This window comes from Myripristis murdjan, chromosome 19 (genome assembly GCF_902150065.1).
Source record: "Myripristis murdjan chromosome 19, fMyrMur1.1, whole genome shotgun sequence".
NCBI lineage: Eukaryota > Metazoa > Chordata > Actinopteri > Holocentriformes > Holocentridae > Myripristis > Myripristis murdjan.
This window is the reverse complement of record NC_043998.1, coordinates 15,311,273-15,332,063: the sequence shown is the minus strand read 5'-3', so window position 1 is coordinate 15,332,063 and position 20,791 is coordinate 15,311,273. Positions and strand designations below refer to the sequence as shown.

General features: G+C 40.3%; 4 protein-coding genes across 5 annotated transcripts in view; 3 read left to right on the top strand and 1 right to left on the bottom strand.

Annotated features, from left to right (window-relative positions):
* Window positions 1-4,493, bottom strand: part of pald1a (phosphatase domain containing paladin 1a) — a 50,111-nt gene extending 45,618 nt beyond the window's left edge. Inside the window, exon 1 of one of the 2 annotated variants that reach the window (XM_030078383.1) lies at window positions 4,342-4,493. The gene's annotated coding sequence lies outside the window, so the exon portion shown is untranslated. Of the gene's footprint in view, window positions 1-841; window positions 1,298-4,341 lie in introns of those variants that run through there. The other variant, XM_030078382.1, reaches the window with a different exon arrangement.
* A 1,042-nt stretch (window positions 4,494-5,535) lies between these two features.
* Window positions 5,536-9,418, top strand: ndr2 (nodal-related 2). Its single transcript, XM_030078130.1, has 3 exons — window positions 5,536-5,806; window positions 7,198-7,979; window positions 8,868-9,418. Exons 1-3 carry the CDS (start codon window positions 5,542-5,544, stop codon window positions 9,018-9,020), a joined length of 1,200 nt encoding a protein of 399 aa, XP_029933990.1. The 5' UTR covers window positions 5,536-5,541; the 3' UTR covers window positions 9,021-9,418.
* Window positions 9,419-10,717: 1,299 nt separating this feature from the next.
* Window positions 10,718-13,735, top strand: lrrc20 (leucine rich repeat containing 20). The gene is made up of 5 exons (XM_030077102.1): window positions 10,718-11,055; window positions 12,216-12,302; window positions 12,522-12,671; window positions 12,886-13,053; window positions 13,156-13,735. Exons 2-5 carry the CDS (start codon window positions 12,233-12,235, stop codon window positions 13,290-13,292), a joined length of 525 nt encoding a protein of 174 aa, XP_029932962.1. The 5' UTR covers window positions 10,718-11,055; window positions 12,216-12,232; the 3' UTR covers window positions 13,293-13,735.
* Window positions 13,736-16,297: 2,562 nt separating this feature from the next.
* On the top strand, window positions 16,298-20,234 carry ppa1a (inorganic pyrophosphatase 1a). Its single transcript, XM_030077793.1, has 11 exons — window positions 16,298-16,460; window positions 16,722-16,786; window positions 17,157-17,210; window positions 17,817-17,936; window positions 18,020-18,106; window positions 18,189-18,315; window positions 18,409-18,536; window positions 18,987-19,072; window positions 19,480-19,549; window positions 19,773-19,812; window positions 19,906-20,234. The coding sequence occupies exons 1-11, from the start codon at window positions 16,400-16,402 to the stop codon at window positions 19,932-19,934; spliced, it is 867 nt and encodes a 288-aa protein (XP_029933653.1). The 5' UTR covers window positions 16,298-16,399; the 3' UTR covers window positions 19,935-20,234.
* Window positions 20,235-20,791: the final 557 nt, after the last annotated feature.

The following is a 20,791-nucleotide window of genomic DNA, read 5'->3' as shown; positions in this document are numbered from 1 at the left end:
TGACACAAATCATGTGGATAACCTTTAGCCTACTGCATTCTTGCTTTCATCAGGGCTCTATACTAAGCTGCTAAAAAGGGTGTGCAAATCTATTTTAAAACTGTGCCTGTAATTTATTTCATTTCAGGATGGCAATTTTTACCCCTATGATTTCAAGGCTGAAGTAATGTGGCTTTCATTTTTCTCAAACCCAGTGTCTGACCGCAGTATGCTGTCAGCATCATGAGGCCAAATGACAGCATTTTACTTGTCACTGCGCTCAAATACCAAGCTGCAGACACAGATTTCACACTGATTTCTTAACACCTTTACTTTCACTTGTCATTCATTTTGAAATGCCACAGTGATATGTGCAGCAAAATATATATTGCCTTGAACGCTGCATTTTTTTTTTGAGTTGGCATGGGATGCCAGGATCTTGCCACATAAGCACTAGTCCTCTGGAAATGATATAAGAGCTGATACAAAGCTCAAACGCAAGCTTGGGCAACACAAGACATAAAGAGTGTAATCTATTTAGCAAAGTGGACTATTTTAAATGACTGCTACTACTTAAAAAAAAAAAAAGGAACATTACGACAGAGAGGAAAGTCTCATTTTGTATTCCACAAGACATTTTGACAATAACTGTTGCTCAAAAAGATTTTGTTCTGTAGTCTAACGCTAATCTCAAGGCTGTGATACTTCATCATAGGTATCTGAGCCAGTGTCAGCTTTTAAGCAGCAGATGTATGCTCTATCTTTTCACATCCTTCAGATGCTGACATGTCTAGCACCATATCCCTGCGGTGCTGTAATGTATTCACAATATAGAGAACGTACGGGATCACAGCAACAGTACCTGGCTCTCAGCTCCTCTGCACACCATCCGAGAGGTGCTCCAGGCTTTGATAGTGCGTTAAAAAAACCCACACACACACACAAGACCACCAAGATGACAGCTCTCCAGCAGCGGCACCGGTCTCAGTGTGACATCCTTCCAGCTTTCTCTCTGATCTGTGAACCGATCTGTCTCTGGCCGCTGATCCCACTATGACAGGCGGCAGTCTCGCATCATTAACGTGTCCTTACAAAGCGAGTCCATGAAAGTGCCCTTCAGTGAGGACAGACAGGCAAGCTAACTCAGCGGGAGAAGAGAGAGACAGGGTGTGTGTGGAGTGCAGTGGGGTGGAGAGTCTCAGCTCCACATCTCAGGGACAGATGGGTGACGGCATGTTCCCCCTGTTGGCTTGCGCGTCTCTATGTCACTGTGAGTTTTTCGCACGCATGCACTCTGGGCATGAGGTGCGAGGCTACTGCGGTGGCGTGCCTGTGTTTGGTGTGTGTGTGTGTGTGCAACTGTATGTGTGTAAAGAGGATGTGGAGGCGGGCCAAGGGAGGCTTACTCATCAACCAGTTCACTATCCAATCACTATCGGAGGCTCCTGCCAACACAATGCCTCCCACACTTGGCAGACCCTTTTAGAACAGTCTAAAACAGACAGTTAAAAATGAAAACTTAATACAATCGGGAATAACAATTGATGCAAGCAATTCCTCTGACAATCAGTAAGAGAAAAACAATAGTTCACAGGTGACACCACGTAAGCCTAATTCACTGTGATGCTCTAATTACTCCATTCATTAGCAGTTAACACATGCCATGTTAAAAGGCAAATAGACTTACAGCTGGGCAAATACTTGCAATTAAGCTTGAGGTTTAGCTGCAAAGGGCTGTGCTCTACCTCTTGAGGAAGCAGCAGTCGTAACCCTGAATTTAAGACCAGCTCATCAAGCATAGGCTGTATACAAAATCATCCTGTAGTCTCTATAAAGCACAGACCAGAGCAAACATGTACTGGCATAAGCGTAGAGGATGTGTAAGTCAATCTCTCATGGAGCTTCAAACACATTCTGTCAACCACCCACATCGCCGACAGCACAGCACTGCACTTAAGCCTCCAAAGGAGAAGACAAAACATCCACCGTCCCAACAACATCACAAGCTTATCTGCTAAGTGGCTACCTTGCATGGGAGTGTTTTCGTACAAAAGTATGTTTAATCAGCGATCTGTCACAAGATTGTGTCCAAATTAGGCTTCTTTGCGAAAGTGGTGACTGGTTGCATGATATGAACATAAAATCAAGAGCTGCCACACCTGTTCCTTCCTTCCTGCAGCTGTGCAGGCCAAGACTTTGATGAGGCTCTTGCAAAACCGTGAATGTGAAACAAAGCATGCCTAAGAGCATGAATGAGGCAATCCAATGAGCTGAAATGTACAGAAACGTTGTCAGCGGCACTCTACTGAAGATGGCATTTTAAAAAATGGTTTCAATGGATGTCAAAAACTGAATTCTGATCTGACAAGTACAAGTCCTTGGTCTCTTTCCGTTTTGTAATGGATTGCAATATAAGCAGAACATACGTCGGAAGTGAAAGGAAGAAAAGCTTATGTTCTGTGATGGATTGGAAGAAACATCCTTTCTATTATTTGTCCCAGCAGTGAAACAGACGGGGTGTATGGGGTAATATCACCTGCCCATCCAAATCCTTTGCAAGGCCTGGTGTTTGTCTTTTCCAAAAAGCCTATTTGCTAAAACCCTTGTAAAGGAAGTAGCAGAAATTGAAGGAGAATAAAGGAGAATATTTAGTCTGATTTTTATCTCTGTAACCCAGGTTTCTTCTCATTCTCATCGGCAGCTTCAAAATGAGCATAATTCAGTTTCAATTCAGCTCTTAATTGAATACAATAGCAACATTTTTGAACAAATATGGCATTATTGCAATGCATTTTGTATTGTATTCACATTGTTCTAGCAGTATGGATACGCCACTGCCAAAGAGAATGTATTGGACTTGTTTTATTTTTTCTCCTCTTTCGACAATATTGAAAACGTCAATGAAATATTGCCAATATTATAGTAAGGATGAATTAAAATCAGGTGAAGGGCTGTGTTCTAACATAAGATAAGCACTTTGTAAACTCCCTGCAGAGATAGGATATGACACCTTGTGGTAAAAATGATCCATTACACTTATACACAACACTGGACCAGCAGTGGGACAGAGAAGATGGCAATAAATACTATATGATAAATCAAGCCCTTTGACAGATACTTCGACTACTTAAATCTGGGAGGAGTACAGTTTCTGTTGTCACTGGGAAAATATACTCAACCTATATCGGCCTAAGCATCTTATCAAGATAAATAGCTCAATCACATGTTATGGTCCGGTTGGTGCATTCACTGAGGAGTATCATGCTCTCACTCTTGATTAATTGTGATGTTCATGGTTTGATCTCGGCTCTCGGTTGACAAGACCCAGTTTCTGCCCCCCCCTCCTCCCTCCCTCGAGGATGTAAGGAAAAGTGATGGGAAAACTTGGCCCAGCTGGACAGCTTACAAAAGAGGAGGCTGCTGTACATCAAAGGGCATCATGTGCTTGTTGTCGCTGTCCTCAGCTTCAGTAAGGAGAAGGATGGATCAATGTTTCATGCTTGATATTAGCTACATTAATGTCAAGTATGAAAATGTGCAACATATATGTGCAACATGTGTATACAGGCAGCCGATAAAGAAAAATGCATTTTAAATACAACATGTTTAGACATTTCCAGAATACAAAGAAAAAAAATCTGAAAATGTATTTGCATTTCACACCATACATATGTTAACAATATAAACTTTTTATTTATGTATGTGTACTAGGCAAGTTTGGGCCAAATTCTTTGTTTTTTTCTGTATGGGACGTAAGTGGGCTAGTCTCATTTTCATGTTGTGCAAACCTTGACTATGCCATTATGGCACATCACTACTGAGCAGGCATATTGTATACCTACTTTATTTGCATGATGGAGTGCAAGTTTTGTGGCTGACATTAATATTTATGGAAGAAATGTATAGCATACATCAGTAAGGAGGCCTAGCATCACACAGAGGTAGAGTAAGTAGTGAGGATATGGAGAGAAAGTATGTTTGAGGAAAATGTTGATTTTTTTTTTTTTTTTTTTTTATTGGTGAAACTTTGCCTTAAAATGGTCATCAGCTAGAGACTGATAATCATTTTTCCTAGCACTGAATCGCACTGCCTTTTTGCAAATCAGACAGATGCAGCACACAGAGCTGGCATGGGGTGGGGGGTGCCAAGCACATGCATGCCTCCCCAAACACACATTACGCATCACGAAAATAGTCTTGTTGTTTACATTGCTGGAGTGTCTTGCTGCACATATCTACTCAGAAATGCCATTCAAACTGCACATATGGTGTCAGACTCCTCCAAAACAACACAAATGTTAACTTTCAGGCTGCCCGGTGGCGATCCGTGGAACAAGAGCCGCAAACTTTATAACTACTCACCATTTCAGCGCTCGGTGTCGAAAAAGCGTCGTTCCCTACGAAAACATGGATGTTTTCTATGCTCGCCTTGTCCGGTGTGCGGGATGTAAGGTGCGCCGCTCTCGGTTTATGCCAGACAACACACATCCATTGATTTTTTTCCTGTTCTTTCTCGGGAAAATTACAAGGAAAGGATTTCACTATGTGAATAAAGGACGGACGGAGCATGCGCAGTCTTGCAGCCGCTTTCTGCACTGCGATGAGCCTGTCTGCACATCAATAAGCACACTATTAACATTTAGCGCCACAGCATGAATTATTGAGCTTTATGGCACTGCCGCGAGGATGTAAACTAAAGTTGATCTTTATTTATAAAAGCTAGTATGGAAAAAATACAAATCCCTTGATACATATAAGAGAATTTTGCAAATATCAATCGCACCATAGGTTAAGTTTCAGTGGTTTTAGAACATTAAGGGATCATAATAATGCCCGTGAAAAGAATGGTAATCCATTATCTCCAAGGCTCCGTTTTACATGATAAGGTCACTCAACTCGATATTAACAACCACGGGCACGAGACCCCGTGGGAAAAATGTAGAAACACTTGGAGAAAATATATATATATAAAAACAATGAGGTCACTGTAAACTCACTACTGGGTACCAGGTCATAAATCCCTACATTGCAGTGTTACCATAGAAGAAAAATGCATTCATTCCAGTTAAGTCATATATTTATTTTAAGCCACTATAGGAAAACTGTGGGAATATCCATTATTGGAAATCTTGATAATATTTATTAATGAGTATGTTATTTTCATTAAGATGTCACCGTTTGGCTGATTAGGATTGTCCATGAGTTATGGGGCTCCATTCCATAGCCCACTGGCCGTATTATGTATAATGCCTTGGCTCTTTGGGAAAGCCTAACAGTTAGTGTATGCCAAATACCTGAAACAATTAAGCATGATGAAATAGCCCAGCGCAGCCCCAAGGAACATGGCCCAAACAAAAAGTTGCGCTCCTTGTAAACATGCACCCAGGCGCCTCATTACCACCTGAATGGATGATGAGCTGTCATGTAACAAGTCTTGAGGACGCATGTCAATTTCCTTTAATGTTCTCAGCTACTTGTTAAATATGCGAGGGGGGTGGGTGAGGGTATATAAGACACCCCTAATCTCCCGGCACAGGAATTTGTCATTAACGTGGCTGCAACATGCGCTCATTGGGAGCTCTGGGAGTAGCGCTGCACGCATCTCTGCTCGTCCTGCTGGCTCAGGGGATTCAGAGGGCGAGGGATGGAGTTTACATCAGGCCGCAGCTTCGTTTCCCCATCTTGAACCGCTCAACCGGATACCACCTGCCTACCTACATGATGCACCTCTACAGGAATTTCAAGTCTAATCTGTCCCGGCCTATGGATGCGATGGAGCAAGCTGCTGCGACCCAAGCAGACACCGTCAAGAGTGTGATGGCTAAAAGTAAGTCAAGCTGAGGCTGATATTCTGCCTTTTCTCTTGGTGTTAGAATAAATCATCATTATATAAGTTTAGACTTAATAGAAAATGGGGGTGGTGAAACAAATATGCTTTTTAAAATTATTATTATTAAAACTTTGTTAGATAATTTATGAGAATGTGTTACCCACAGACATATAGGCTACTCTAACATTTAAAGACCCCCTGAAATGTTAGTGTTTTTAAGAATGGGCTGAGTGCGGGGCTGTCAAAGCTGTGTGCCAGACGACCTCAGAGGGTTTCAATCCACATCCCAGTTAAAGGGCCTGAATAACCATGCGGGGATCAGCGTGTGAAAAGGCCGGTTTTCTGTCCTAATTCTCAAAGCAAACCTCTTTCTCTTAAACAGGTGATGTTGATTAGGTATCTTGCCAGACATCCCCCTATACAAATCTCTTGTTAACTCAAATCAACAACTTCCCTTAGTTCTTTTCACACTTGGCTTGATTAGATTAGAGCTCGGGATTTAACATGGTGGCACAAGCGACCGACGGGGACAACACTCCCTGCTGCTGAATCCAATTTCACATCACTGCTAGGTGTTAAGAGTTCTTACCTATTTGTTTGAATGAGGATATGCAGAAGCCGAGAGGGCCAGAGGTGTGTTAAATGATTGGTTTCGGCCCGGTGTTTGGTTTGAGTGGATTAATAGCGTGTCCTCTAGCTGCTGAAATCCAGCTACTTAAGATGGTTTGCGCCTTTAATCAACAGTCCACCTCAATTGGTCAATACGCTGGACAATACAGTGAAATGTGTAGGATGTGTAAGATGCTTTAATCTTTTTGATTATGTGCCACACCTGTTCTTTGAATCACAATGGCCCTAATTTACACATCTGGGCCACAGCCCAATTGTCCTGTACTGTAAAAATCTGCCTGGTTTGTTTGCCAGCAGACCTACAGGCAACTTTGCTCTGTTAAAAATTACTATTAATAAATACACTGATAGCCTACAATATGGAAATATTAGAAGTAGAATTGTATCAAGACATTTTTTCATTGTAAACACAGCAGCAGCAGCAGTTCTATAGTTAATGCATCTGTGAATGCACATATGGCTCAGCAAAACTATAATTCCCTAGGTGTTATTATAGGAATATTACAGTGATATCACAGGAAATGAAACATAGACCATGAAGTATGGCAAGGTTACTACAAACTGCATACTACAGAGAAAAATATTATAGAAATATAATAGTATTTCTTCACTTGGGTAAGCCTACAGTGTGTACTTTTGACTTTTTAATGCAAACTACTCACGTTTCTGAATTTTTTAAAGCAGTAAAACCTGGCAGATATGAGATTTAATCACGATTTTATAGGCTACTAACATTTCTGTCACTGTGTCCACTACAGGTCTGACATACAGACAGAGGCAATGGGTTGCAACCTTTGACCTCCAGGCCCTGCTGGCCGACAAGCAGATCCAGTCTGCAGAGCTAAGGATCCGGATTCCAAGGACGAGTGTTTCCAACATCACGGTGGCAGTCTATCATCAACATGACCAAGCATGTCATATGCACAGGAGCTGCCAAGAGGAGCAGCTGGTGGGCCTGCTCACTGCATCCTCGCTGGTCACCTCATCACAAAACTGGAGGGTGTTCAACATGACCAGACCTCTCCTGAGGTGGCTCAGAGAAAAACAGACGGCGAGAATTCGACGTAAAAGGATGTCAAGAAAGAGGAATGCAGACAAGACAAAAAGAGGCCTGTTTCTTCCTGATCCTCCTATCTACGTGGCCAGTCCAAGAAGAGAGCAGAGTATGAGTGACAGGGCCCTGCTGGTTGTCTTTTCACACACAGCATCCGACGAAAACTCAAAGGCCAAAGCAAGCCTGCTGCATACAGCTGAGCAATCCAAGTTCTTGTCCCCTGCTGAAATTAAAAAGCCTCGGCGGCCAAAGAGGCACAGGAGCAAACGGGGCCAGAGAGAGCAAACGATGAGAGGCCCGCAGGTGTCCAAGAGAGGGAACGAAAAATCTCTCTGTCGCAGAGTGGACTTGCATGTAGACTTTAACCAAATTGGCTGGGGATCATGGATCATCTTCCCTAAAAGATATAACGCCTATCGCTGCGAAGGTACTTGTCCGAGTCCTCTTGGAGAAGACCTGAATCCAACGAATCATGCTTACATGCAGGTGAGTGCTGCAACACATGCAACAGTACAGTGAAAGCTGCTGACTGAAAAGGCTGGTGATGGATTTTATAGTGTAAAAGGACAACATAAAATAAAAAAAATGTCTAAATCTACTGTAATTATGAGTAAACAAACAGCTTAATTAGAAAAAACTATAAAATAACAACATTTTAAAATTTAAAAATTTCCTTCCTAACATCCACAAACCAGCCTCAAATTGTGTAACATCAAATTGTTTCTTTACTGAGGAAATGTTTCAATGCTATATATTTACAATTTTCTGAATAATATTTGTATGTGGTTATTTTAAAACATGTGCCAGTTGTGACAGAGCTGAAAGAATCAGTTAAACTCATTGTTCTGCAAGTAGAAAGTCAGGAGAGGTTGAGGAAAAAGGGGCAAATTCTTTCAGGGGGCCCCAAGCCGGAGGGACTGTGTTGTCACTATAAAGTAATATGTGATGCCAAGTTGGGAAAAAATGGAGCCCTCAAAAATACCTTCACATGTACTACTTGAAATTACCACTAGGTGGCTAATGTGGATGTTCTTTTCCCAGTGGCCAAGTTATATTTACAGTATATGCTACATGACATGACCACAGCTTTAATGCTTGAGACTATAGAGAGCAATCTTTGAAAGAGAAAGCCACATTAACATCTGTAACCCCAATATAAGTATTAAAGCAGACATTTAAAAGTTTCTTGTACTTGCTTTTAGAAAATCATTACTGGCATAACAGAAATGATAGGTCTCCTGTTTGATTGATTACAAAAAGATGCTTTTAAGACTTGTCTTCTTGTTTAAGAATTATCTGTATTATTGAAGAGGCACTTTGTCAAATTGTTTTTCATTAAAATGAAACACTGTGTTTTGTCTGTCCCTCCTCCAGAGTTTACTGAAACATTACCACCCTGACAGAGTTTCATCACCCTGCTGTGCCCCAACCAAAATGAGCCCATTAAGCATGCTGTACTATGAGAACGGGGAGATGCTCCTTCGACATCACGAGGACATGATTGTGGATGAGTGTGGCTGCCAATGACCTCCTACAGATCTGTGGCGCTGAGGATGACAGCTGCCCACTTTGGGAAACGAAGAAAACAACACTTAGCCCTGGCTGGAGTCTTGGCCAGAGGGAAAAAAGCTCTTTGATAATTGTCACTGTGCACTCTAACAGGACTGAAATAGATTGATGTGCAGAGATAAAGCTTTTAATCTGTGATGTGAACTATGGTTTGCCGAGAGATTTTTTTTTTTTACTTCAAAACATGCCAAAAAACAAACTTGTGTTGCCTTTGAATTGTGTTCAGTTATCACAGTCTAAGTTAAAAGTTTGCTCCCCTTTATCCACTTTACCCATTTCATCTATGTAAACTTATTAACATGAAATTCTATTGTTCATTATTCCAGCACTGTTTCTATTGTACACTATGCATTCATATGTGTAACTGTAAATTTGTGTATATTTATTGTAAATATTAAAAAGTGTGTGTATTTATGTACCTTTTACTTATGGTTTCCATTAATTAGAGTGCTCTATTCTATGTGTTGTGCTGTGTACATTGTGTTTTATACATTTCTTCCCTTTCACAATTTTTCATTTTAGCACAGCAAAGTTATAAAAGTGTGTACAGTACATTAGGCATCTTATACAGCTTCACCTGTTTAATTGGCATACCATGCAAATGTATTTGACTTGCTGCAGACTAGCATTTACACACCACAGATTTCAATGGCCTGTTAAAACTCAGGTTACTGGCATATTTACCTGCACCTCCCACTGTGTTTGACACAAAAGAACCAACACACTTACAAAAGAGGTGGACTATTCTGGTTTCAGAATGACAAATCTCTTTTCTTCTCAGTGGCTACCCACAGTGAGTCCCAGCAAATTCCACTGATGTATAATTACATTTAATATAGGAGAGTAATATCCAGCAAATGCTGTAAAACAGTAACTATCGGTTCATATAGGACCAGCTAAACAAAGCAGGGTGTCATGATGAACATGCCTGCAAAATCCGCAGCCCACACAGAGCTGCACTGCTGCTCAACTAGTTGATATTCACCTGTAGCCAGAGGGCTGACTGTATTCAAATCCTTTCAAAGTCCATGAAAGGTTGACTAGTCAGGAATCTTCCCTTGTCATGACCGTGGCAGTGGTCAAAAGGCGAGCAGGTTATTACACCTGACCAGGACCCAAAGGTAAGGCCGCATTCAAATTCCTAATTTTTCTCTCAGGAAAGAAAGCAACCCATATGGAATAAATTAATAAATAAATAAACAACAACTATATTTTGCATAGTCTTCAGAATATACATATAGATGTGGCTCAAATGACAAAAAAAAGTGGATTCAAGATTTAAAAAACAAAAACAAAGTGTCCAAAAGACATTCAGAGGGAATGTCATCTACTAGTATGAGAGCAATTTGCCTAATATTTATATATTTTGAAACATATCTGTAAACATATTCTGAAACATACATTATTTTACAGTATTATGGGAGTCATTGCGCCATAAAGTAGTCCTCATAGTCAAGTATAGTAACTGTTAATAATAATAATTATATGTTTGTATTTCTGTATTTTATAGAGCTGCAAGCGGAGGGATAGTCCAAATGTATGGCTAATTAAAAGAAACCGAATTAAGATTAATTGAGAATCCTGATAAAACTTACAGTGTCGACTGCTGATATGAAACACTTGACTTGTTGGTAAACGCAGCGACATGTTGTGCAACTTGACAGCGCAGGATTGAGTTTGACGAAGTGCTGTGTCGCTCCGCAGGCAGGGCAGTGTTTAGCTAGCAGCTAGCATAGACTAACAACAGTAAGTCACCAGCACCAAAGTGGAGCTGATGTGGACTGACTGGGTCCGACTTCTAATTTACACAGCAGGCTGGAGAGATTTTTTTTGACGTAGCAGTAAATTTAACCTGCCACGGCTAAAAATACACACTCGCCAAATGTGAGTGTGGTGTTACTGAATGAATGGATGTGATTGGCCGGCGGGCTGCTGACCGGCTAGCTAACACCGGCAGCTGCCAGCTGCTGTAACTTTAGCCCAAACACAGAGGGTAAGTGGCTTCTGCACGACGTTTTGATGAAACACTAGTGAAATAATGGCTAACTATAGTTGTGTGTCAGGCGGAGGTGGCATTACCGATGCAGCGGAGAGATAGTTTGGCATTGTAGGCTGCAGTGGGCGGACAGAGAGAAACAGGAAGCCGATGGAAGGGACGCATGGCTGGGGAGAGACAGGGGCTCTTACCATGCTCGGTTAGGTTAAAGGTCCAGGGCAATGGGAATACCTGTCTCACAGTTTAACAAAGGGAACAATAATGTACAGGTCATGTTAGTTAGTTATGTTTTCCCCACGTTGTCAGTGAGTTAAAATCCTTGTGTGGTGGGGATGACGTCAGATACACCCATATGGTCATGATAGCTGTGATGGATCTTGTTATAGTTAAAGATGTGTGCACAATCCCTCAGACAGACACAAACATTCAACATGCAGCGTGGCTCACTATTTCCTATAGCTTCCCAGCAACTCTACACTTTCTACTTTACTCTACTCTACCTCTGCTGTCTTGTTTTTGTCCTGCCTGTGATCTCCTTTCTCTTATTAAATGCAGTTGACAGTTGTATTTGTGCAAGTCACTATTACTCTTTTGAAGGGCATATTTTTGCACTGTTAATTTTTGTAGACATGTAGATTACTTAAAACTGGTCAAAAAATACAAGAAATTGTATAAAATGGAAATGAAGAAAAAAAACTTAAGACTAGTACAAAAAAGTCTTGACTTCAGAAATGACAGCAAGATCTCCGCTTTAACATTTGTAAGTCTGTAAATTGCTCTTTTAAATTTTTAATTTTTTCAGTTTGGTGATATTCACAAATACACAATACAGTGATAATTAAGCAATATTTTCATCTTTACAGCAAATCCCTCCCACCCATCGCACCCACTCACCCAAGTACACACAATTCATTTATGGTAGTTTCACAGTGCAACATTAAATTCTGAGAATTGTTTAAAAAATTGCTTTACACGCACCATTTAAACTACAACAAGATCACACAGTGACACTGCACCAAATTTGCAAACGGCAGCAAAAGGAATACTATTGATTCAGTGTAGCAAGTGTGCAGATGAATTGCATCTTTTGTATAGTTGACAAACATCATTTAATGTGTATATATATGACTAAGTTTAATATTACATGATCCCTTTAGGGACAATTACAGAAAAAATGGCTGAGGCAGTGGCAAATGTGGCAAGGAGGATCAATGCCACAGTGGAGGAGGGGAAAGAGAGTTTAGGTAAGACCTCTTTGTATCACAGCTCTGCTCTGCTGTGTGTGTGTGTGTGTGTGTGCTTGTCTGCCCGTCCTGGCGGTGTGAATGAACAGGCATCACATAATGTTTTGGTGTTGGTGCTATATCAGATTTCACCAACAGATGGTGACAAGTACTCAGCATTTTCTCACTGTGTTAATGCATGCCAAACATCCACCATCATCATTTTGCTCTCCCCTCCAGACCTGTCCAACTGCAAGCTGGTCAGTTTCCCAGACGGTGTATTCAAGGTCCTCAGAAGTGTTACGGAAAACATACATCTAATCACACTGGCTGACAATGAGATGAAGGCACTCTCCAGCAAATTTTTTACAACCTTCACTCAGCTGAGAGGTAGAGTATGTCACATCATGGGAGTCTACACTGTAACTATTTCATTCGGTGGCCAATTCCATTAGCAAAGATTGCAGATTTTGTGTCTGTGTTGTGTATGTTATTCATCTCACGTGCTGTTCACTTCACAAACATTGACAGAATGTCTTGATGCTGTGATGGAAGAACAGCGAGGCAACCCCTCGATTTACACGTGTCTTGAAATACCTTGCAGAATTGGAACTGCAAGGCAATGTTCTCACCAAACTGCCTGATGCTGTGGGGGAAATGGAGCATTTGACCAGCATCAATTTGGCTAATAACAAGTTCTCCATCTTCCCGGAGAAGCTTACAGAAATAGCCACACTGGAGAGGATTAACCTGGAGGGAAATGACATCACTGGTATATATTCTGTTATGTAGCCTTTATGTGTGAAACAAGATGACTGGAAAAACATTAGATGATCCGTCATGTTAAGGTATGTTTTTTATGTCCTTCTTACAGAAATTCCAATGGAGAAGTTGTCTGCCATGCCAGCGCTGAAGTGGCTAAACATCAAATCAAATCCTTTGGACACAGATACACTATCTGCTGTGCAGTCTCCCCACAAATTTGACATTTTGTCTACAGCAGAGGCCTAACAAAATGTTGTACTTGACATTTTCCCACGCAGAGACTCGATTGCATGCTGTGTGCCTTTCAGTATTTCAGTGGGATAATTTCTTGTGCCTCACACATGACAATGCACATTACCTTCAAACATCATGCTGCTGTGCAAGAGCCAAGCAAATACAAGTGTGGAAAGATTGGCATCCTCTGTGCCATCTTTACACACACCCTCCGTGTTGAGTTGACACCCTGTCGCCTCGACATCAGCCTCTGTACGAGCTAGAAATAGTGAAAGAGGATATTTGGATGCTATGCACTTGGAAAATGAAAACAATTTTATATGCCAGGTTTATCATGTTTTTGTCTCATTTGAGATTTTTGAAATGACTTATTCATGAAATTGTGTTTGAAATGACTTTTTTGATAGTGTGGAAGAAGTTTTCCATTTTAAAGACTATACACTTGCAGTTACACAGACTTTTGTCGTTTTTTCATAGATAGTTATATTTTGCACTTTATTTGAAGTTGTGTTTACAAGACTCACATAACCAGGACATGATAGTTGTCACAAATGCTAATGAAACACGATTTAAGACTGGTGCCATTAAGTGTCTCTCAGTCACTTATTGACACCTTCCCTGCCAGGGTGAGATTTCACAATGTCAGCTTTGCCCAGAAAGTGACATACTTGACCAAATGTCACTGGCTGACAACAGTCAAACATTGATTAATTAGTGTTCCTGACAGATATCATGTCACGGTTATAAATTTTCACCACACCTGCTGTCTTCTGCACACAAGATGGCTTAGGGAAGAACTGTGAGCTGAAATCTGATTTGATTACATTACACAGCTATGCCTGAGAACAAGTTGTTGGAAAATAATTTTTCTAAAACAGATCGCAAAGTGGTTGGCAGTACAATAAAAGACAAACATAAGGTTACACAAGCAGAGAATGGGGCAGCTGCAAAAGAGATAGTTACCAGGGTAGAGGTGGCATGCAGATTCTTGTAAGGGGAAGGGATGGAGAAGGGGGTTAGGTTACTTCAATGAGCATTAGTGGAAAAACATTACAAAGAAATGGGTAGAAATGGGTCTAAACAAGTGATTTGAAGCCAATACTGATTGGGTCTTCCTAATCCTCTACAGGAAGGTAGTTGAGGTACCCTGACAGCAATATGCCCCACTGTGTTAAGTCTTACATCTAGAAACCAATAAAAATAAGGCTCACATGCCCAGGTTACAGTCACACTCATAACTGAGGGTGAAGCTATCTGTGATTCACCCTTAGCTCCATTTGAAAGCCTCACTGTTGCACTGTATAAGCCTATACTTAAGAGGCATTGGAGAGTCTTTGGATCTAATCAGGCATAAACAAAGTACAGGTAGCAGCATCCTGTACATGCAATGTAAGGGATTATCAAGCTATTCAATTCCCTGCCTGTAAGAGAGGCTGTAGATAGCAGAGGCTGGTCCACACAACAATTAAAAAAGTATGCTTCTGATGCTGCTTTTTATTTTGATGGTGCTGTCAGACTGTGCCAGTGTACATGATGTACCAAGCAGCTTGATTAGGTGGTTGAGTGTATTTTCTCGATTGGCAAATGTGTGCAGAAAAGGGTGTTGGCATGAGGATAAACAGAATTAACTTTGGCAGAAGATGGTTTGCTAATGATCAAATTACTTTGGTTTTTTTCCCGATGTAAAACGCTCAAAAATACACATCGTCTTTTTTTCTCCACCTGGCTAATTTTTTTCGGTGTCTAAAAGACCATATTAGAGTGCCAGACTCTCACAGGAGAAAATACACATCGATCAGACAGCCAAAAGAGAATATCCCCTGGCCAAGTGAAATATTTAGCATGTCTGTTGGCTAGAAAGGCAGCAGACTTACTGAGTCACGTGGCCACTCTGCTGCAGGCCGCTGTCCCGTCCTGTCCCTGTGACCCATGCTGTGACCTTGCACATGCATCTACATCAATGTACTTTTATTATTAACATACAGGAAAATAAATGTGCTTTTTTTTTCCCCCTTTTTTTTTTTTTTTTTTTTTTTGCAGTTTCAGTGCTGGCACGGTTACTGCTTGGACCCCTCAGCCCATATGCTTTTTGATTGTGTTCCAGAATGAACAAAGTACATGTAATATCATAAACAATGCTTTAATTAAGTGTAGATTAGAATATGTGTGTGCTTTTAATGAAATACCGCAGTTTAATTCTCTGCATAAAAAAGTATACCATTTAATCAGCAACTTCTTTCGTCAATCGTCTATGCAAAATAGATTTCAGTTAGTGATAGAACTGAAATTGATTTGTCTGTGCATGAAACACAATGTATTTTTCTACAATCATTAGTAGACCTTTCATAACTTACTGGTTTCTAATACATTTATAAATTCGGACTCAAGTTACATTAACTTATCCATGGCTAGAGAGATAGACGAGCGATGTATTTTTGCGCATGATGTTTCTAAAAATGGGACTCTAAGTATGTTATCAAATGGTTACAGTGAAACTCCAGAGGCAATAAGTCACAACATGGGCACACCACCTAATCCTGTCTGTTAATTGGTTTACAGCTAACACCAGTCAGCTCCATCTGTTTTTGTTTGTGGGTTTGACTGAAAGGGCCTCTCAAGACTCCCAGCTTACATGGGGGAAATGGGAAACAAAACACTTATCACGCCAAGGTAGTAATTTCACATCCATGTTGTCTATTGGAGCAGAATGCTTTTGGCAGCCATGGAGAAGTGGTAATAAGGAGGGATTAGCAGAGGCTGCTGATTACTGCGCTCAACAATTTTGGTTTGCTTTCACTCGGAGCCGCAGGAGCTGCTCGCTGCATCCTACACACACACACACACACACACACACACACACCCATGTTTGATGTGATTACAGTTCACTAGCCATCCTTGAAACATCAGGAGGCCAAGGTGGTGCAGTCAGCTGACCTTTCCACTCTAGCTTACCAGTCCTGTTGTCACACACAGATCACTGCTCTCACCCTGCGTTGTCCTTATGGCTTAAGAGGTGCGCATGCCTACTCCTCACTCCTCAATGACTGTCTGTTAGGAGCTTAAGCCCCTCTGAATCAGTGCACACACTTCAGTAGGAGGGTTGGGAGTCAGCAACAGACATGAGCTTCACCATCGAGGAGAGAGGCAGGCCAAACACCCAGGAGTACAGGGTGTTTTTCAGTAAGTGGAGCTCAAAGAATGAACTTGTGTCTATGTCCAGAGGAAATGTTCCCATGAATCTCTGCACTGTGTGATAGCTGCTTTGAGTTGTGTTGATTCTCATGTAATGTACATAGCAGGAGCTACTAGCACCGGATTAACAGATTGGGAAGTGATGTCGTGCTTTAACTTAATTACAATGATGAAATTCAGCTGCAACTTGAGTCCTCGTTTGTTCACCTAAGAATGGTTGGACTTAAACCGTATTTCTCCCTTTCATAGAAAACTCTGAGGGGAAATACATCTCTCCATTCCATGACATACCAATCTATGCAAATGAGGCAGAGGTGAGAATCATGTCAAATACAGTTTTATATGGTCTTAATTATTGTATGTTGTCAGCAAGTCATTTATTTTCATTCACTTTGCCACTATATTCCCCTGTTAACAAATGGATGCCTAATTTTCTGCACATATGTATAAGGCTTTCCTTGATTTATCTCCTTCAACACATTCACACTTCATAGTCAAGTTTGATGTAAATAATGTACAGAAATAGTGCCGCTAAGCTATGAGGTGTCGCTCACACTGAGTCTATAATCACGACTATGGGGGGGCTTAATATGATTTATGGAAAATTATTCAGGACAGAAAAGAGAATGCATTCTCAAAAAGTCAAGCAAACAACCAACAAACTGTGTTTGTGATGTCGTGCAGAACATTTTCCATGCTGTTGTGGAGGTGCCGAGGTGGACAAACGCAAAAATGGAGGTATAAATACAGATTCTCTCAAGCCTACACCTCTTTTTCTCTTTTTTATTTTTAAAATAATTTGCTCTGTTAATGCCTATACACTTTAGGTAGCAGTTCACATCAGGTTTAAATCTCAGAAATTATTGTTAAAAAATCTGCATATCTATAAACACTCACATTAGTATGTTAATTTCACAATGATTATAATTTAAGACTAATGTAGTCAATTATTTATCATGGTGCATCTAGAGGCGTTAAGATGTACAAATCTCTGGATTTGGTTACATATACAATAACTGGTTCGGGATATGATAATAATACTTGATGATAATATTGCAATAAATCTACCAGTGATAGGACATGTTGAAGCTAGAATACTTCACTCTCTCTTAATAGAAGTGATTAACGGGATAATGAGGCTAATACAATGTTTGTTCATCATGAAATTATTGCAGCGATTCATGATTTAATCCATCAAATGAAACTGTGGATTTAACCGGCATTGTGAGGCATTTTTAGCTCCACAATAGCTATTATGATGTTTGTTATGCAAGCTATGAGACAAAAACACCACTCGCTGCTTAATTATGTGCTTACACAACTACTATTTGCTATATTTTTCAGATTGCCACCAAAGATCCTCTTAATCCACTGAAACAAGATGTGAAGAAGGGGAATCTGCGTTATGTAGCTAACGTGTTTCCTCACAAAGGATACATCTGGAATTATGGGGCAATCCCACAGGCGAGTCCTTTTTAGACAATATTCAGATGACGGAGAACCAGGGCATGAATCTGTTACATCAACTGTATTTTGCCCCGTGACAGACATGGGAAGACCCGGGCCACAAAGACAGCGACACTGGATGCTGTGGTGACAACGACCCCATTGACATATGTGACATAGGAAGTAAGGTACTGGTTTAGCTTCACAAAGTCTGAAGTGTGAATAGCCAGAGTGAAGTGCAGAGTTTCCATCTGCTTCTCTGTTTTCCAGGTGTGCTCCAGAGGAGAGATAATCAAAGTCAAGGTGCTGGGAACCTTGGCTTTGATTGACGAAGGGGAAACAGACTGGAAGGTCATCGTAATCAACATGGAGGACCCTGAAGCCAGCGACTATAACAGTATGAGGATATCCGCAGTGACAGAGATGATGCTGCCAGTTACAACACAAGTCATGCTGCATTTCGTACTTTGTCTTGTTTTTGTTTGTGCAGATATTGATGATGTAAGAAGACTTAAGCCGGGATACCTGGAGGCGACATTTGATTGGTTTAAAAGATACAAAGTCCCAGACGGGAAGCCTGAAAATCAGTTTGCTTTCAATGGAGAGTTCAAGGACAGGGTAAACCATTTAAGCTTTTTATTCACTGTTGTTGTTTTTTTTCAACCATATTATGTAACCTCAGTGGATGAGATCCAACATGCATACAAGAAGATGCTAAAAGCCAAGGATATTGATTCACTTATGTTGAATAAACCAACCCATGACGGCAAAGGAACAATAGGCTATAGGATTGACAACCCACAGTGTCAGTAATTACAATAAGAGTGCCTCCACATACTGGTAAAAATAAATGGTATTCATATATTCACGTATTTATATAATGAAAACAACTTCATCAGCAAAGAAAAAGGTTTAAGATGGACTTGCATTGCTTAATCGTTGCTGTAATGTGTAACACACCCTATTTATTCCTTCACTTGTAAATTGATCTCTTATAGAATGGAAATGAGTAAAAAAAAAAAAAAAAAGTAAATAAATAAAATTGATAATAATTATTGTGTTTTCCAGGACTTTGCCATTAAAACAGTCAAGAGCACTCATGAGTTTTGGAAGGCCCTGATCTCTTCGAAGACCAATGCTGGCGAGCTGAATTGGTGACTACTTGATGCAGATACCTTGTACACACCTTGTATTAAATTATCCAAGCAGCATGCTGCATAATGGAATATCTTGGATGATATCTTACAATAATGTCCTCTCGATGTTGATCTAGCATTTGTCATTGATAGAGAACTGCACCCTGTTAGATAATAACAGAGCAAGTGCTCAGTTTTGATTCATAAAGAAGAAAACTTCAAAAGAAGAGATAGGAATATTCTTTCTTCATTTTATAGATTTATTTAGACCAACAAAATGGTGATATTATCACTGTTTGCCTTCCTCAGTCCCTCTTGAGATTTTCTGGTTAAGAAGAGCTTTTGTATGGAGGAAGCACATGTTTTTATCTGGGCTGAAACGCTATTCATTGTTTTGTTGTACCTCTTTTTTTTTTTCGAGTCAGCATGAACACCAGTGTCTCAGATAGTCCATTCTGCTGCTCCGGCGGGGATGCAGAGGCTGTGGTGCACGCTGTGAGTTCATGTTATATTCATACCATTCATCGGATTAGAGGCCTGAAACCTGTGAGGATCCCTTGATTAATAAGAATGAGGAAAAGCAACATTATAGCATGTTGTGTAATCTAGCGGCATACAAGCTTTTCAGAGAAATCAAAGGTGCCGGACAGAAAATGCTCACTGCAACCAAGCAATCCAACACAACCCTGTTTAATTCACCTCTAATTATCTTTTACAGGCATGTGATCTTGGACCTGAAGATCCCATTCCAAGTTCAGGTGTGTGTTTGTGTGTATGTTCGAGTGTATTTTTGTATATGTATATGCATTCTATTGCAACTTTATTACAATCCTATGTGTTTGATATTTCAGTCGACAAATGGTTCTACTACGACAAGTAAACAGAGCCTGGACAAGGACCCGAAGATGGGAAGTGCTTCTTTTTTCATCTCTTTTCAATGCACTTGAACGCCACATGAAACTGACTACACAGATGAATTAATTGTAGTGAATGTTGTTGTTTGTTTGTTTTGTTTTTTTCTCAACAGTACACTGTTAAGGATGTCTGATATCATTATCAAAAGTGCTCTTTGTGTGACTGTGGCACCAAAAGTCAGATCATGTGATAGCGCTATTAAGTATGTTTTTTCATCATTTATTTAATGGATGTTAACCACAATAAATCATACAATCTCACAGTTTCATGTGTTGTGCTAAATTTATTGACCACACTAAACATCACATAGGTCTAAGCTGAATTACACTGAGACAAAGGCAACAGTGTATTTATCAACAATTCACAAATATATTAGGCCACACACTTTAATGACACACACTTCTATGGAAATGGTCACTAACAATACAAAACACTTGTTACACACTGCTGAGGTGGAATTGACAAACAGGAGCCCTTGGTTTACAAAGTCTAAGCATCTTAGGTGTGACACACCATGTAAATGGAATATTTTATTTTGAATGATCAAAGAATAAATCCTATTTTCCGCTCATGTAAAGATTTGAGTGATGATTAACAATGTGCACATTAATAACGTCATTTCACTCAGCCAGTCAGAGTTGAGGAGTAGAACTACTTGTGACCGCATAACAGCCAATTTAATACGCTAATTGGAAGTGACCAGGATCTGTCGCCTAGTAACCGCGCAATCATCACTGTTAGGCCCTTAATTGTGATACCGTTATTATAAAAGTAAAATCGCTTTTGTGTTGCTTCTGTTAAAAGGTAATGGATTTTATTTTT

Coding starts and splice junctions, on each gene's coding strand:
- lrrc20 (XM_030077102.1), top strand. CDS start 12,233: ATGGCTGAGGCAGTGGCAAATGTGGCAAGGAGGATCAATGCCACAGTG. Junction 12,672..12,885: donor AACCTTCACTCAGCTGAGAG/GTAGAGTATGTC, acceptor AATACCTTGCAG/AATTGGAACTGCAAGGCAAT. Junction 13,054..13,155: donor GGAGGGAAATGACATCACTG/GTATATATTCTG, acceptor TCCTTCTTACAG/AAATTCCAATGGAGAAGTTG.
- ndr2 (XM_030078130.1), top strand. CDS start 5,542: ATGCGCTCATTGGGAGCTCTGGGAGTAGCGCTGCACGCATCTCTGCTC. Junction 5,807..7,197: donor CAAGAGTGTGATGGCTAAAA/GTAAGTCAAGCT, acceptor TGTCCACTACAG/GTCTGACATACAGACAGAGG. Junction 7,980..8,867: donor CGAATCATGCTTACATGCAG/GTGAGTGCTGCA, acceptor TCCCTCCTCCAG/AGTTTACTGAAACATTACCA.
- ppa1a (XM_030077793.1), top strand. CDS start 16,400: ATGAGCTTCACCATCGAGGAGAGAGGCAGGCCAAACACCCAGGAGTAC. Junction 17,211..17,816: donor GGACAAACGCAAAAATGGAG/GTATAAATACAG, acceptor TATATTTTTCAG/ATTGCCACCAAAGATCCTCT. Junction 18,107..18,188: donor TATGTGACATAGGAAGTAAG/GTACTGGTTTAG, acceptor TCTGTTTTCCAG/GTGTGCTCCAGAGGAGAGAT.